Source organism: Pungitius pungitius, chromosome 12 (assembly GCF_949316345.1).
Source record: "Pungitius pungitius chromosome 12, fPunPun2.1, whole genome shotgun sequence".
Taxonomy (NCBI): Eukaryota; Metazoa; Chordata; class Actinopteri; order Perciformes; family Gasterosteidae; genus Pungitius; species Pungitius pungitius.
This window is the reverse complement of record NC_084911.1, coordinates 8,430,861-8,444,432: the sequence shown is the minus strand read 5'-3', so window position 1 is coordinate 8,444,432 and position 13,572 is coordinate 8,430,861. Positions and strand designations below refer to the sequence as shown.

General features: G+C 46.7%; 1 protein-coding gene across 2 annotated transcripts in view; it reads right to left on the bottom strand.

Annotated features, from left to right (window-relative positions):
- Positions 1 to 13,567, bottom strand: part of LOC119219948 (mitochondrial import inner membrane translocase subunit tim16-like) — an 84,651-nt gene extending 71,084 nt beyond the window's left edge. The window contains exons 1-7 of one of the 2 annotated variants that reach the window (XM_037475471.2): positions 13,352 to 13,567; positions 11,555 to 11,651; positions 11,291 to 11,371; positions 10,977 to 11,047; positions 9,274 to 9,460; positions 8,269 to 8,345; positions 3,985 to 4,035 (exon numbers count right to left, since the gene is read on the bottom strand). In XM_037475471.2, the coding sequence (XP_037331368.2) occupies positions 3,985 to 4,035; positions 8,269 to 8,345; positions 9,274 to 9,460; positions 10,977 to 11,047; positions 11,291 to 11,371; positions 11,555 to 11,651; positions 13,352 to 13,411 (624 nt within the window). In that variant the 5' untranslated portion in view covers positions 13,412 to 13,567. The remainder of the gene's footprint in view (positions 1 to 3,984; positions 4,036 to 8,268; positions 8,346 to 9,273; positions 9,461 to 10,976; positions 11,048 to 11,290; positions 11,372 to 11,554; positions 11,652 to 13,351) is intronic. The other variant, XM_037475473.2, reaches the window with a different exon arrangement.
- Between the last annotated feature and the right edge of the window lie 5 nt (positions 13,568 to 13,572).

Here is a 13,572-nt window from a genome sequence, read left to right as displayed (position 1 = left end):
CAGCGCGCACACTAATGAGGCCCCGGCTCTCAAACAACACACACACACACACACACACACATGTGAGCGAACAGCTCCGTCGCTGCCAGCTGGCATCCAGTCTTACCCCTTTCCTGCAAAGACCTTCTCCAGCACCACCTCCAGAGAGCGCACACACCCACCTAAACAACAAAAACAACCCTGTTGACTTGCTGAAACCCCTTCAGACTTCAAAACTCAGCCACGGGCTTGTTCGGCTCAGGCACTTCTTGACAACATCTGGGCTGAGTTAACCACTGGTTATTACCAGAACCTGAAGCCAGGGTTAGATGAAGAAAGATACAGGGACAATGCGCCATACATGGGGGAGGTTTGGGAAAGAGGGCGAGTGTTCAGAAAGAGTCAAACCCCGTGGCTGAGGCGGGGACGGGGGGGGGGGATGTTAATTGCATTTTGATGCGGCACAACATGGGCCAACATGTCAATCCAAGCTCTGACTAATAAGAGGTGACACAAAACTACATTATTATCAGCGAGGGGAAGGTCAAAGGTCGGAAGGATTACAACGGTTAGATGGGGTTCAATCTACTAATTGGCAGCTTGACCTTTGCAAAAGGGAGATATTTCTGGCCAGGTGTTTTTGTCCGTCTTTATTAAAAAAAGATTCTAACCCCACGGGATGAAGTGAGTGCATCAGGCCGTTGCTACAAAGAAACATATTTTACACTATTTTAATTTTTATTTTAATACACGCTTTTAATTAGTGCGCTTCCTGCTGCCATACATTCCCAGGAGAGATGATATGCACTAAAGGAGAATGTGTACACAGGTACATTTCTACTATGTCATGTTTACATTTGGAGAGAGAAATTGATGTTGAACACACATTATTGAGCAACACTACAAAGCAGTGAGAGAGACAGGCCATTAAATCACAGGTTATCCAGAGTGGTCTCGTTCCTGCCAACCAGCATGATGAGCTGTTTTGGCTGTATATATGAATAGTTGTTAAAACACAGAAGCATTTTTGGCTGGGTTTAAGGTAAAAATGTTGCAGCTTGAGTTGGAATGTGGAGCTCAGCGTTGAGTAAGGCTGTGACATATTCTTGGAAAGAGACCCCGCTCTTTACAGACTTTATATTTTGCATTTCCTTATGTTGATTTTATTCCTACGGTGTTAGTACTAAGCATTCGCAAAAGGTTTTACGAGAAACAATAAATTAGTAATCAAACTTGAAATATCCCCTGCTCAATGATCAACAGTATATGTTGTAATACATAAAACACAAATCCATAGAGAATAGAGTCCAACACATGCTGGAAATCAATGCAAAAATACATCAAAAATATCAACATCTGGCGGCCCCCTGCTAACCGTGCAAACTACAGAGAAAGAGCTTACGGTTATGTGTTTGCTGCTATATATATACGATTTCACCAATATTTAAGTATATATGATAAACAAATACGAGTAAATACTAGTTGCTCCCAATATATCAATCTGGCTTTCATACAGATATCCCAGTCAACATCTGCTGGACAGAAACACTTGCCATGTAGAAAATCAAATAGTACAGGCCGCTCAAATCAGCCTTTCCCAACATTTCCGGGACACTAAATACAGAAGAAGAAATACCAGCAAAGAAATAGAATAAAGAGGCAAAAACCCACAAATGGACTATTTCCAGTCCATCATCACTCTGTGTGCTTCTCCTTCAGGTTTTTTTTCTTCCACCAATAGGAATTCAAAGACACGTAGATAACACAGATGTTTAAACCAGGTTTATTTTTCCAGTATTAAGAAATATAGAACTGCACGCACACACACACACACACACACACACACACACACACCTACCAGTGAGTGCAGTCTGTGTAATTTATGGCGGGACATAAAAGATAGTATGAATGGCTGCTCTCAGCCCCCTCGGCAGTGAAACCACCGCTGTGCTTTTCCTTGGCCCGGCGTTCCCTCCACGAGCACAAATCCATTCCAGCCCCTGGTCCTCTCTAATTTCACCCCAAGCAGCAGAAGCTTGAGCTGAGAAAAGCCCCCAAGTCCAGCAAAACTATTCCCTTTTCCCCGTCTCCCTCCTCTCACAGAGACCGCAGATCGACGGCTCTCTGGCCGGGACCGGCCCCAAACTATGAGGGGTATTTTCAGCACTGTAATTTGAAGCACACATGGCGCACGCGGAGGGACACGCGCTCGCATATAGAACCGCACACTCTGCGAATACGCATCAAAAGGTGCAATGACACAGGAGAAGAGGGGACAGAAGTGGCCAATGAGGCGCGCGCACGTCCTTGCATCCCCATCAGGATCCGGCCTTTTTCCTCTCCCCAGGCGAGCAGGGCGGAGGCCCCAGCTACATGGAGATGTGAAAGACACTCATCTGAAAACAAGAGGCCTGTGTAGGGAGCTATGGCCTGGAGGGCACAACCCCGAGGAGCAAAAACAACAACCAAGATTCTTGATCACTTGCTCTTCCTACAATTTATATCTGCAGCATCCATTTTGAGTGTATTTCAAATCATTGTAAAAGCTTTTGTCACACTAGTAGTAACACAACACATGTGTGTTAAAGAGCCTCATTTATGGACAGAATGGGGGGGGGGGGGGAAGTCGAAAAACAGGGAACGAAGGTATGCCACATGTACGGACACACACCCTCCTCTCCTGTGCCAACTATCGAAACCCACCCGCCTTTACGCTTGCGCACGTGCAAACACTTGATTACAGATGCAGAATAAATACTGCTCCGCCTGTCCAAGACCACAATTGCCCTGCACCGTCTTATTTCCCATAAATATGGCAAGGGTGTCATTAGGGCCTATATTTACCCCACCTGGATTGAGGAGAGCCCAGTTCGGTGCCGGCCACAGTGATGAGCCAGCCCCACTCCACTCAACTGGCACGGGTGGAACCGGGACACCTGTGGTTGGGCTCTGAAAACCACAAGGTCTTCTAATAACCTTCCTCAATTCATTTAATTAAAGTCAGTATGTTGTTGTTGTTGAGCCAATGACATCACAAACCTCTGAAACAAGTGAACCTTTCACGGAGACAAGGACGCATCAACACACAAACGGATCCTCCTCCCTCCTTTGTACACAGCAACGTGCTTGGCAGGTGATTCTGTGGTTCCGAAAAAAGTAACCTGCCGCGGGGCTGGTAGTGTTTTTTCGCAGGATTCTTCATATTTACAAAACGTGAGAGCCCACGGCTCAGGAGGCATCTCGGTAATTAAAACACCCTGGGAGGTCCACCGCCGAGAACTGTGAGAATATTTGCTCCGCATCGACAGGCCTCCCCTTCACATCTTGCGTCCTCCCTCCCCGCACAAACAACGCAGCGGTCCGCTTCCTGGTCGCTGCCGGTAGGGGACGGAGCCTCGTTGGCTCAGGCCTGGATTTTCATTGGTGAGATGTTCTCCAATGAGGACGGGAGAGAGCGGTGAGAGCGGAGAGGTTCATGGTCAGTTGGTGTGGGATGAGCACCCGTGGGAAGAGGCGAGCAGGGACTGCTGCTTGTGTAGAACATCCATAAAAATCGATAGTAGATGGATGACCCGAGTGGCTGGTGGTAAGCCGAGTTACAACATGTTTATCAACGTGTTCATCACTCAATGCAGTTTGGGGAGAGAAAGAAAAAACACGCACTGACGGGGAGTTTTTTTCTGCTCTGCTTTCCTTGATTATAAAGTTCTGTCTGCACTAAATAAATGATTTTCTAAGCTGCATCAGAGAACAAAATGAGCACCTAACCGCTGCCAAATACAGGGTAAATATTGGCTGGGATTTTAGGATTTCGGGACACCAAAGCTGATGGGCGTTCCTTATACACATCCAAGTAGAAATGTTCAGTGCCCTGAAACAGTGGCAAATGAAGAAGACACTTCATTTCGGAACCTGGCTGAATGGCCGCATCTGATTTCTGTTTCTGTTTTGCAAGAGTAGTTTGCAGGACTTTGGGCAGTATGAGGGCTTTATTAGTGAACTTACCTGAACAGGGGTCAGCTGGGCTCTGGGGTCAAACACTCGCAGCATCTTGTCCTGGACAAAAAATATACATATACATAACCACATTGAATGGAAATGAATAAAAACACATTTTAAATGAAATAAACATTGACAAAACAGAACCTCCCCCTCCGTATAATTCACTTAAAAAAAGAACACAAGCGCTCTGAAGTTTTGCCATTTATTGGCCTGATCCGACTGATTCATTGATGGCGACCTCTCCAAAGTCTCACGTGCCTTGACCCCGGTCGGCCCAAACGCGCATTTGGCATCAATCACGGCGACCAATCAGAGAGCCTCCAGCACGAATGAGAGGAAATGGGGCCTAATGGCATCAGGCTGTGTCCGGGACGTGCGTGTCTGCAGCCGTGTCACTCAATACCGCCACGTGATCACAGCAGACATACGGGGCTCATAGCAGCCAATAAGCATAAGGACTTTGACTAAACCAAGCACACACTTAACTCACATATACACGTCAAAGCGAATCAGGGGGCTGACAGTGAGGCAGTCAACCACACACGCCCAAGCACACACATTAAAACATTCCAACTGCGTCCAAGTTTATTTCATATTGCAGTGTAGGTAAATTACACTATGTTGACAGGAAGTAAAAATGGACCTAAACTGTTGCCCATAGCAACTCAATTCCGTTGAAACTGTCTAAACAACATCTTGCACAATATATTTATCCAATATTGAAGCAAATGATCATTGCGAGCAATTAAAAGCAAGCTAAGAGGGGGTTTATATGCTGTTTATTAGCTTTAATAGCAAACACAGTGATTTTTTTCCTCTCTGATTCCCTCTCTTTGTTTGTGTAGCTGCCCACCCACGATTCTGATGCCCCAAGGCTTCTTCTCGAGGCCTCCGTGACCTAGGCCTAAGCTCAAGGTGTAGTGCCCAAACTACACACACACACACAAGCAAGCAAGCAAGCAATCTCTTAAGCCACTGATGATAACCCAGATAAAACACACACACCACCTCAACTCATAAATGCACAGATGGAGGGCCAGCACAGCCGTGTGTGCATTTGTCTGCTGCGACAGCAGCTGTTTAATCAAAGTGACGAAGCCTCATTCTCAAGCTGCTGTTAATGAGTTTTCTCTGCGAGCTCGCTGCACACAACTTTCACATGCATGCAAACACACACACACACGCTGGGAATCTCTCTCTCTGCGATGCCAGCCTCCCCTCCACAGTCTCCCACGGTTACCGGCGTCAGGGCCTGTTGTGATCGGCAGTTTGAGACTGCAGGAGCCCCCTCATCAATTATCCCATCTCGCTCTTCTCGCCCGCTGCAATATGGTATGGAGTTCAGCTATATTGTGACATTTAAAATGCAAGGTGGACCGTGGAACATAAATCCAGCGACACTTCCCTTCCAAACGGCGTGCCACGCTGTCCTGTCCATCACTCGCATAAACACTCGCCCTGCCTTGGATGAATGGCGCCTTTCTCCCTCTGCGTATGTCATAAATATACACTCACCGGCCACTTTATTAGGTACACCTGTCCAACTGCTCGTTAACACTTAATTTCTAAGCAGCCAATCACATGGCGACAACTCAGTGCATTTAGGCATGTAGACATTGTCAAGACAATCTCCTGCAGTTCAAACCGAGCATCAGTATGGGGAAGAAAGGTGATTTGAGTGACTTTGAACGTGGCATGATTGTTGGTGCCAGAAGGGCTGGTCTGAGTATTTCACAAACTGCTAATCTACTGGGATTTTCACGCACAACCATCTCTAGGGTTTACAGAGAATGGTCCGAAAAAGAAAAAACATCCAGTGAGCGGCAGTTCTGTGGGCGGAAATGCCTTGTTGATGCCAGAGGTCAGAGGAGAATGGCCAGACTGGTTCGAGCTGATAGAAGGTCAACAGTGACTCAAATAACCACCTGTTACAACCAAGGTGGGCATCAGAGCATCTCTGAACGCACAGTACGTCGAACTTTGAGGCAGATGGGCTACAGCAGCAGAAGACCACACCGGGTGCCACTCCTTTCAGCTAAGAACAGGAAACTGAGGCTACAATTTGCACAAGCTCATCGAAATTGGACAATAGAAGATTGGAAAAACGTTGCCTGGTCTGAAGAGTCTTGATTTCTGCTGCGACATTCGGATGGTAGGGTCAGAATTTGGCGTCTACAACATGAAAGCATGGATCCATCCTGCCTTGTATCAACGGTTCAGGCTGGTGGTGGTGGTGTCATGGTGTGGGGAATATTTTCTTGGCACTCTTTGGGCCCCTTGGTACCAATTGAGCATCGTTGCAACGCCACAGCCTACCTGAGTATTGTTGCTGACCATGTCCATCCCTTTATGACCACAATGTACCCAACTTCTGATGGCTACTTTCAGCAGGATAATGCGCTATGTCATAAAGCTGGAATCATCTCAGACTGGTTTCTTGAACATGACAATGAGTTCGCTGTACTCAAATGGCCTCCACAATCACCAGATCTCAATCCAATAGAGCATCTTTGGGATGTGGTGGAACGGGAGATTCGCATCATGGATGTGCAGCCGACAAATCTGCGGCAACTGTGTGATGCCATCATGTCAATATGGACCAAACTCCCTGAGGAATGCTTCCAGCACCTTGTTGAATCTATGCCACGAAGAATTGAGGCAGTTCTGAAGGCAAAAGGGGGTCCAACCCGTTACTAGCATGGGGTACCTAATAAAGTGGCCGGTGAGTGTACATCTCTGCGGGCCCAAGCGAGGCCTGTCACGATGCCTGCTCTTTAGGGTGCAAGTCTCCCCTTCATCTTCCCCCTCCCCCCAGCCCCACACCCTAATGTTTACCCTATGGGAAGGCCATGGGATTGGACACACATGTTGGAGGGCCGTATTTGCTTTATTAAGGATTGGATTGGAGGGATTGAAAGGGTTCTTTTGGGTTAAATGACACCAGAGCCCCACAGGGCAAGAGCCCCCAGAGGCCCCAGGCTCTGATCTTGGCTCACATCCCCCTACCCCTCTTTTCTTCAGGTGCCTGGTTCTGGGTGATTGTAGTTGCGATTATCATGTCATGGTGAATGTCATGATTCGGACAGGGCGTGTGACGGGTGGAGCAATTTGTTACTTGTCAGCGTGAAGACAAACAACAGGGATCGGACTGACAATCATACCCGTTAATTACCCACATGTGGTAGATTTGTGTGTCAAAGGGTATTCGTCTCAAAGGGTGAACAAGCTCATCCTGGCAGGTCTAAAGCATACGACAGAGACGTCTGCCTCATCTGAACACCAATCAGCCGGTTTCTGCTTTCAGGAAGGATGCAAATTCAATGAGAACTTCAATGTGGCATCCAATCAGTGAGAAACTGCAATAAATGAATCTTGTTAACCTGCGCTAATGAAAATGCCTCTAGTTCCTCCTATAAATCAGATATATTCATAAAAAACAAAACAAACCACACTCATAAATTCCTTTTTCTGTGCGCCCTACTCATAAAGCCGTACCACCTCCCTGCTCTCTTCTCCTACACAAAGTATCACACACCTAATAGCGAGCCCATCAAGCTGTGTGATTACTTCCTGATGACACACATGAGAACAGAGGGGGGGGGGGGGCGAATGAGTGCATCAAACCCCTCGGGACGCTTTCTCCCTTCCTGTGGTCTTCAGGTCCTGATTCGACTTAAACTTGCCCTCAGCAAAGAGGAACACAGGGCATGTGTGCTGGGGGACACCGGGGGGGGGTCAGAGGTCAGGCCGGTTGAAGACTAAACAAAATGCGTTACGTTTAGCGTTGCACGCAGGCTTGTTCTGTTGTAAGTGACCAAATTAACAAGTTAATGCAGCTCCCCTCTGACTACGGAAATCTGTGCAGATCTCTTATAAACTGCGGCCAAGATTTTTCTTTGCCATCATTATTCCTGCAATAAAACAAACTGGCCATTATCTTTCACGTCATAGGGCTTACAAAGTTCATTATTTTTCCCCTTTAAAGAATTGCTCCTTATTTCCTATTCAAAAGTATGATGTGATCCCCACCCCTTTTAACGATGATTATCTAGGTTGACTGAACCCATATAAAAACAGATAACGAGCAGCAGTTTCCAATGCGAGGCACGCTCCGATGAAGGTGAGCCGCTGGCTGCATCTAGTGGTCACAAACTGCAACTACAGCAGTCAGACCAGTCCGTACAAGAATGAGGTTGAGTGGAATCAATCAATCAAACCTTCTCAGCCATGCACGTCATTGCAGCACTTACATACATACATGTGTGCTGCAGTGCCATTTGTTATTACCTTGCAGGAGGAAGCCAGCAGGGAACCGTCCGGTTTCCAGCTCAGACTCTGCAGCTGGTCACCGTGATGCTCCAGAACTGCAGACACAGACATCATCATTCAGAGTGGAGGGAGAGGGGAAATGACTACAGACACAATGTTCATATTAGACAGGGACAGAAAAACAAAACAGGAAAAAAAGAAACAGACACTAATGAAAACAGACTGACGGCACATATAACATTGGGGAGATCACTGCAGGGGGAAGTGCAGGGGGAAGATGAAGCAATAAATAAAGCATATACAATTTGGAAAACATGGTACGACACAAAGAAGGGAAGATTAAAGAGTGGATCCCGTGTCCTTACGGGATGGGCCCAGGAGAGAAACCAGGGGCATGACATGATTGAGGCTACAGTGAGCACAGCTCGTGTGAATTGTTCAACATGACGGCAAACAGGGAAAGAGAGAGATGAGAAGTGCCCTTGATAAGACGAGTTCAACAAAAAGTGATGTGACTTCAAAACAGGCGAAAGAAACTTCCCACTCATTCAAAGGTAGATGTTTATCATACAGTTCCTCAACCACATATGAACGGGCAATGAGGGTGATGGAGGGCAGCCCGTGGGGGGGCGCAGCTCATGAAAGGTTGGATCAGCAGTGAGCAGCAGCCAGGCCAGCTGTCATGGGATGGGGGAAGTGTTTGTGTGTTTGAAGGGGGGGGGGGGGACTGCATCCTGAGGCAAGTCCGAGGGAGACCCGGGCCAGAACAACTAAAGACATTACCTCTGCTGCTCCAGCACTTAGACAGAGCTACAGGGCTGTAAAACGTAGGAAGTGTCAGTCAGACCGTCCCCGACATAGAAAAGGAAACCAAACCACTCAACACATATAAAATCATGATACACAGAAACAACGAGGACCACAAGAAAAATTAAAGACATAGTGTGTAATGTGTGACAAAGTGTTTTGACACAAACAACAAACCAACGAGGGCGCTGCTCAGGTGGCCCCGGCTTTATATACCTGCTAGTGGTGCATCCTGGCGGCCGGTGTCCCATATCAGGGGGACCTTGGTGGCCCCCACGGCTAGCAGGCCGGAGGAGGTCGGGTGGAAAAGCACCAGCTCCAGCCGGCCCTGACCTGGACGCAAGGTCAGCTCCGGGCTGCTGGGCGGCTGCAGCTCTGGATCACACAAACGCCACAACTTCACCTGAACACACACACAAAGAGAGAGAGAGAGAGATTCTAATTCAGAGATCCAATCCGTTCCTGACTTTTCTCCATTCCTCTTCAACAGAATTCCCGCTAATTTGAACATTATAATCTTTTTGCCCCGATTGTATTTCAAGCCACGTTACATGGAAAAAACAACAAGGGTGGGGTTAAATTTGTTTCCAGCCAAAAATACATTTTAAAAAAACCAAGTGAATAAATAAGATGGTGGTGGCTAGTGTCATGTTTGCAAAAAAAAGATGACCAGATGGAGCGATGTTCTGTTGAATTGTAAGTGACGGGTCGAGGTGGATTTCCTATTCAGATGTGATCCAAAATCAAGTTTTTCCACTGTGCGATATGTGTATCGTTCATTGATTTCCAGTTCATGAGGATAGTTTTCTTGGCGATAGTTATGGCCACGAGGAGTAATCGGCGGTTTGTTTTGCAAATAGGGCGGGAGATAATGGGACGAGGCAGCCCGGGAAAACAGACAATGATGGTGTTTTGTCAGCCTGTAATATTATTCTACATATTTGAGTTCATTTTTTTGAGGGGGTGATATTAATTAATTGTAAACTCTAGATTAATGGTCTTGATGTTAAGTTTGAATGGATGATGTAAGTTGCAGATATTCCAAAAAGTGATTGTACCCAATGTCATACATCTGTACCAAGTGGGGAAATTAAATGAGAGTTTTGTTGTTGAAGATGTGTTTCAAATGAGTGATGCCTTCAGTGGACCTGTTGCAGAAATTAAGAGGTTTATTGTGGCTTAAAAAAGTCGGGATGGTCCCATATAGGAGTCAAATTTGAAGGTGCAAAAGTGATGTTTGCAAAAGCGTTTTATTTTTCCAAAGCCACGCCAGGCGATCCGGACGGAGCAGAGTGGAAGAATCACAAACGTCAGCCTGAGGAGGGCTGACACGAGGGCAACAGAGAAGTGCATTCACTTCGGTCTGGGGCTCAACTGTGGATTTCTTGTTGATGCTGGCATATAAGAGAGCGGATTAAATGGAAAAGCATTCATTTTAAGTTTGTAGTGCGTAAAAAAAAATACTGGGATTTCGCAAGTAAGTGCATTCACTTTAGTTTCAGTGAAACAATATACCGAGCCAACAGATCAGAGGGATGAGGGAAGCTCGCTGCAGACGCTGCCGACCGCTCCGGTGTGTGTGTGTGTGTGTGCGTGTGCGTCTGTGTGTGTTTTGTCAGCTCTCTGTGTGTGGCAACCGTTGTGTGTATTTTCACAGCTCCCTCTGGTAAACCGAGCTGCCGGGTCTGTGGAGGCAGACTCGCTCTCAGCAGATTCCAGTAAGCTAGGGCACCTGTGGCTGAGGATAATGCACCGAGAGGACGGAGTCTTCCAAAGGTTTAAATAACACAAAATCGAGCCAGTTCATATCCTCTTCAAAGCGCTGCCAGGAAAAGCAAAGCCGGAGAGGATGGAACGTGGACTTGTGTGTATGTACCCAACAACGAGATCAATACGGGGAAAGAGAGGCGGAATCTCACCGTTTCATCTCCGGAGCACGTCGCCAGCAGACTTTCATCGAAAGGGGAAAAGTCCATATCAGTCACCAGATCTGACAGGAGGGAAAGCAAATGGAAAATAATATATCTGGGTTTTTTTTTAATAGATCTGGGTCATAGCTGTCACACTTCATGTTTTTTTTCCTGAACAAAGACGTATGCATTTGTCATTTGAGTTGTTTTCTTTAAAAGGGTCCAAATAGTCCTTGAGGGTTGCACTGGGAGAAGTTGTGCGTAGGAAAGGGGACACGGTGGAAGGAAAAGAGAGAGGACTGTGACGTGATAACAAACACTACCAGAATGGCAGGAAATCTGGGTGACTGTCCATTGGCCATCTGAACCGGGTTTGAGCGAGGAGAGGCCCAGCATGCCTCCGCCTGCGGACACAAACAGAACATCATCATATACATGATCACACACATAATCGACCCACAGTCTTTATAATGCCCAAATATAATAATCACACAAAATGAAATGAAATGTCCTTCATACTAGGAAGTCTTGAACTTTCTGTCTGCATGATCCAAACATGTCCGCTGACCACACATTTATAGCCTTACCAGCCTGCTCGGTGTTGAAGGCCACCAGCTTGGAGCTGGCTTTGATGTGGTTCCCCTGGCAGGAGAAGGAACCGGCTCGGACATTGTTGATCCATCCCTAGATTCAAAGACAGGAAGAGCAGATGAACGAATGAACCAAGGTCGCGATGATAATAATAATAATAATGCACATAAATAACTGGGGTCAGAAAACGTAACGGTGGAAGCCCAAGTGTAAACTTACACGTCTACACAAGAGCTTGACCAAGAAGCCAGAACAAAGAACGCAACAGAAAAACAGTTCATCTGTTTCATCATATTAAAGAGCACACGCGACAGAGTGGATGTCTCAACCAGAATAAAACACAGAATAAACAGGAAGGATCGAGCTGAGCTGAGTGCGCCCACACACACACACACACATATCTCGGAAGTGCCTTGAAATTGGCCAAGTGATGAGGAAGTGGAAGGGCTCCCTGCAAGAGAACTCCTTTCAACATTAACAGATGAGAGCAGCAAAAGGGCCGAGTCTGCATCACACGCTCCAAACAAGCAGCTGCGCTCCCATGACTGTCAGTGACCTACCATGGCCCACATTTGGCCCTACATGGAGCACCTTTAATGTATGTTTGGATTACATATTAACGAAATATCTACTTTTAAAGACAAGTCGGCAATAAAAGTATGGCCCCAAAAGTAAATAACGGTTCTAAACTTGATTTAGTCAGGATTCAACCACATGACTGAACGTTCTCTGTGAATCCATCCACAGATCCCTGATTGGAAAGAGCCATGACACAGAAAACTGGGATCAGGGGCACCATTTGGGACATCTCAATTAGATTGGACTACACTTGTGACTACTCTCTCAACCCATGTGGATAGCGTGAGGAGAAAAATGACCCACTTGTCTTATGTTATTCCCTCAAGAAAGAAGAAAACCTAACAAAGTAGCTGTCCATCTCATTTCTCTCTTCATCACTGGTTGACATGACGGCTCCCGTCACGTGACTGCAGCACACCGGAATAGCCTCAAACGCACGCATTCTTTCTTTTATTGGCCTGTTGTGTGCAGGGCTAGTTTGACATTTTGAGTCATAAAAGCACCAGCTGCTGACTCACACGGAAGAGGTGAAAGACTCGGCTCATTCACTCGAGTCTCTAAATACCAAACATTTTATTAGGGTAAATGAAGACAATGAATGGGGATTACATAATTCACTTCAGCGGGGAGAACTGCAGGCGGGGCTACGGGAACCATCTCGGTCCAGAGGACGAGGGAAAATGGCATATTTGTAAACCAGACACCCCGGTCCCGTACGGACATGTCGAGTCTCGCAGCCCGCAGGAAGCATCATGACAGAAATATCACTTATCGCATATGCCATTCAGGTGTTTTGGGGTCACATCTTTGCAGTCAAAGATTATGCAACATTGCACGCTTATTGAAACCAACGAGAAAACATTCTGTCCGCTAACGTTAAAGTCGAAAAGGATAGCATGGTGATGGAGCCCTGCATCTTCCGATTGTAACGGTAGGCTAGCACCTCGGTGCCGCCGTGCCTCATAGTTTTCTCTGCTAGCCGACAGTTCGTTCTGAATACCGGAGTGTTCGTTCCAATGCTAGGGTAGTTCTCTCAATACTCAATGCGAGGGTAGTTCTCTCAATACTAAGGAGCCTTCCAGATGCAGGAAGTTCAACATCCCTTGCAGCCTGGCGTTCCCCAAAACACAACTTAAGCGGCACAGCTAATAACCAAAGCTAACGTCAGCTAGGATAACTCGCTCTTTCCAAACTGTCGTGAGCTAATTACTCACGTCTTTCTTGGCAATTTTCGGAGTGGTATTTTTGAATTTGGAGGCCTTAAAGCGATTCATGCTGCTCTCTCAAATTGACTTTCGTGCCTTCCGGGGTGTCTCGGTCGAGCTGGCGCAGTACTCCTGTTGCAGCTTGACAGTTCAGTTTGGCCGCACGCTAACTGCTCGCTTTGATCCACAGAGCTGTCCGCTCGGGCGGTGTCTTCCTTTCCAAACGCTAG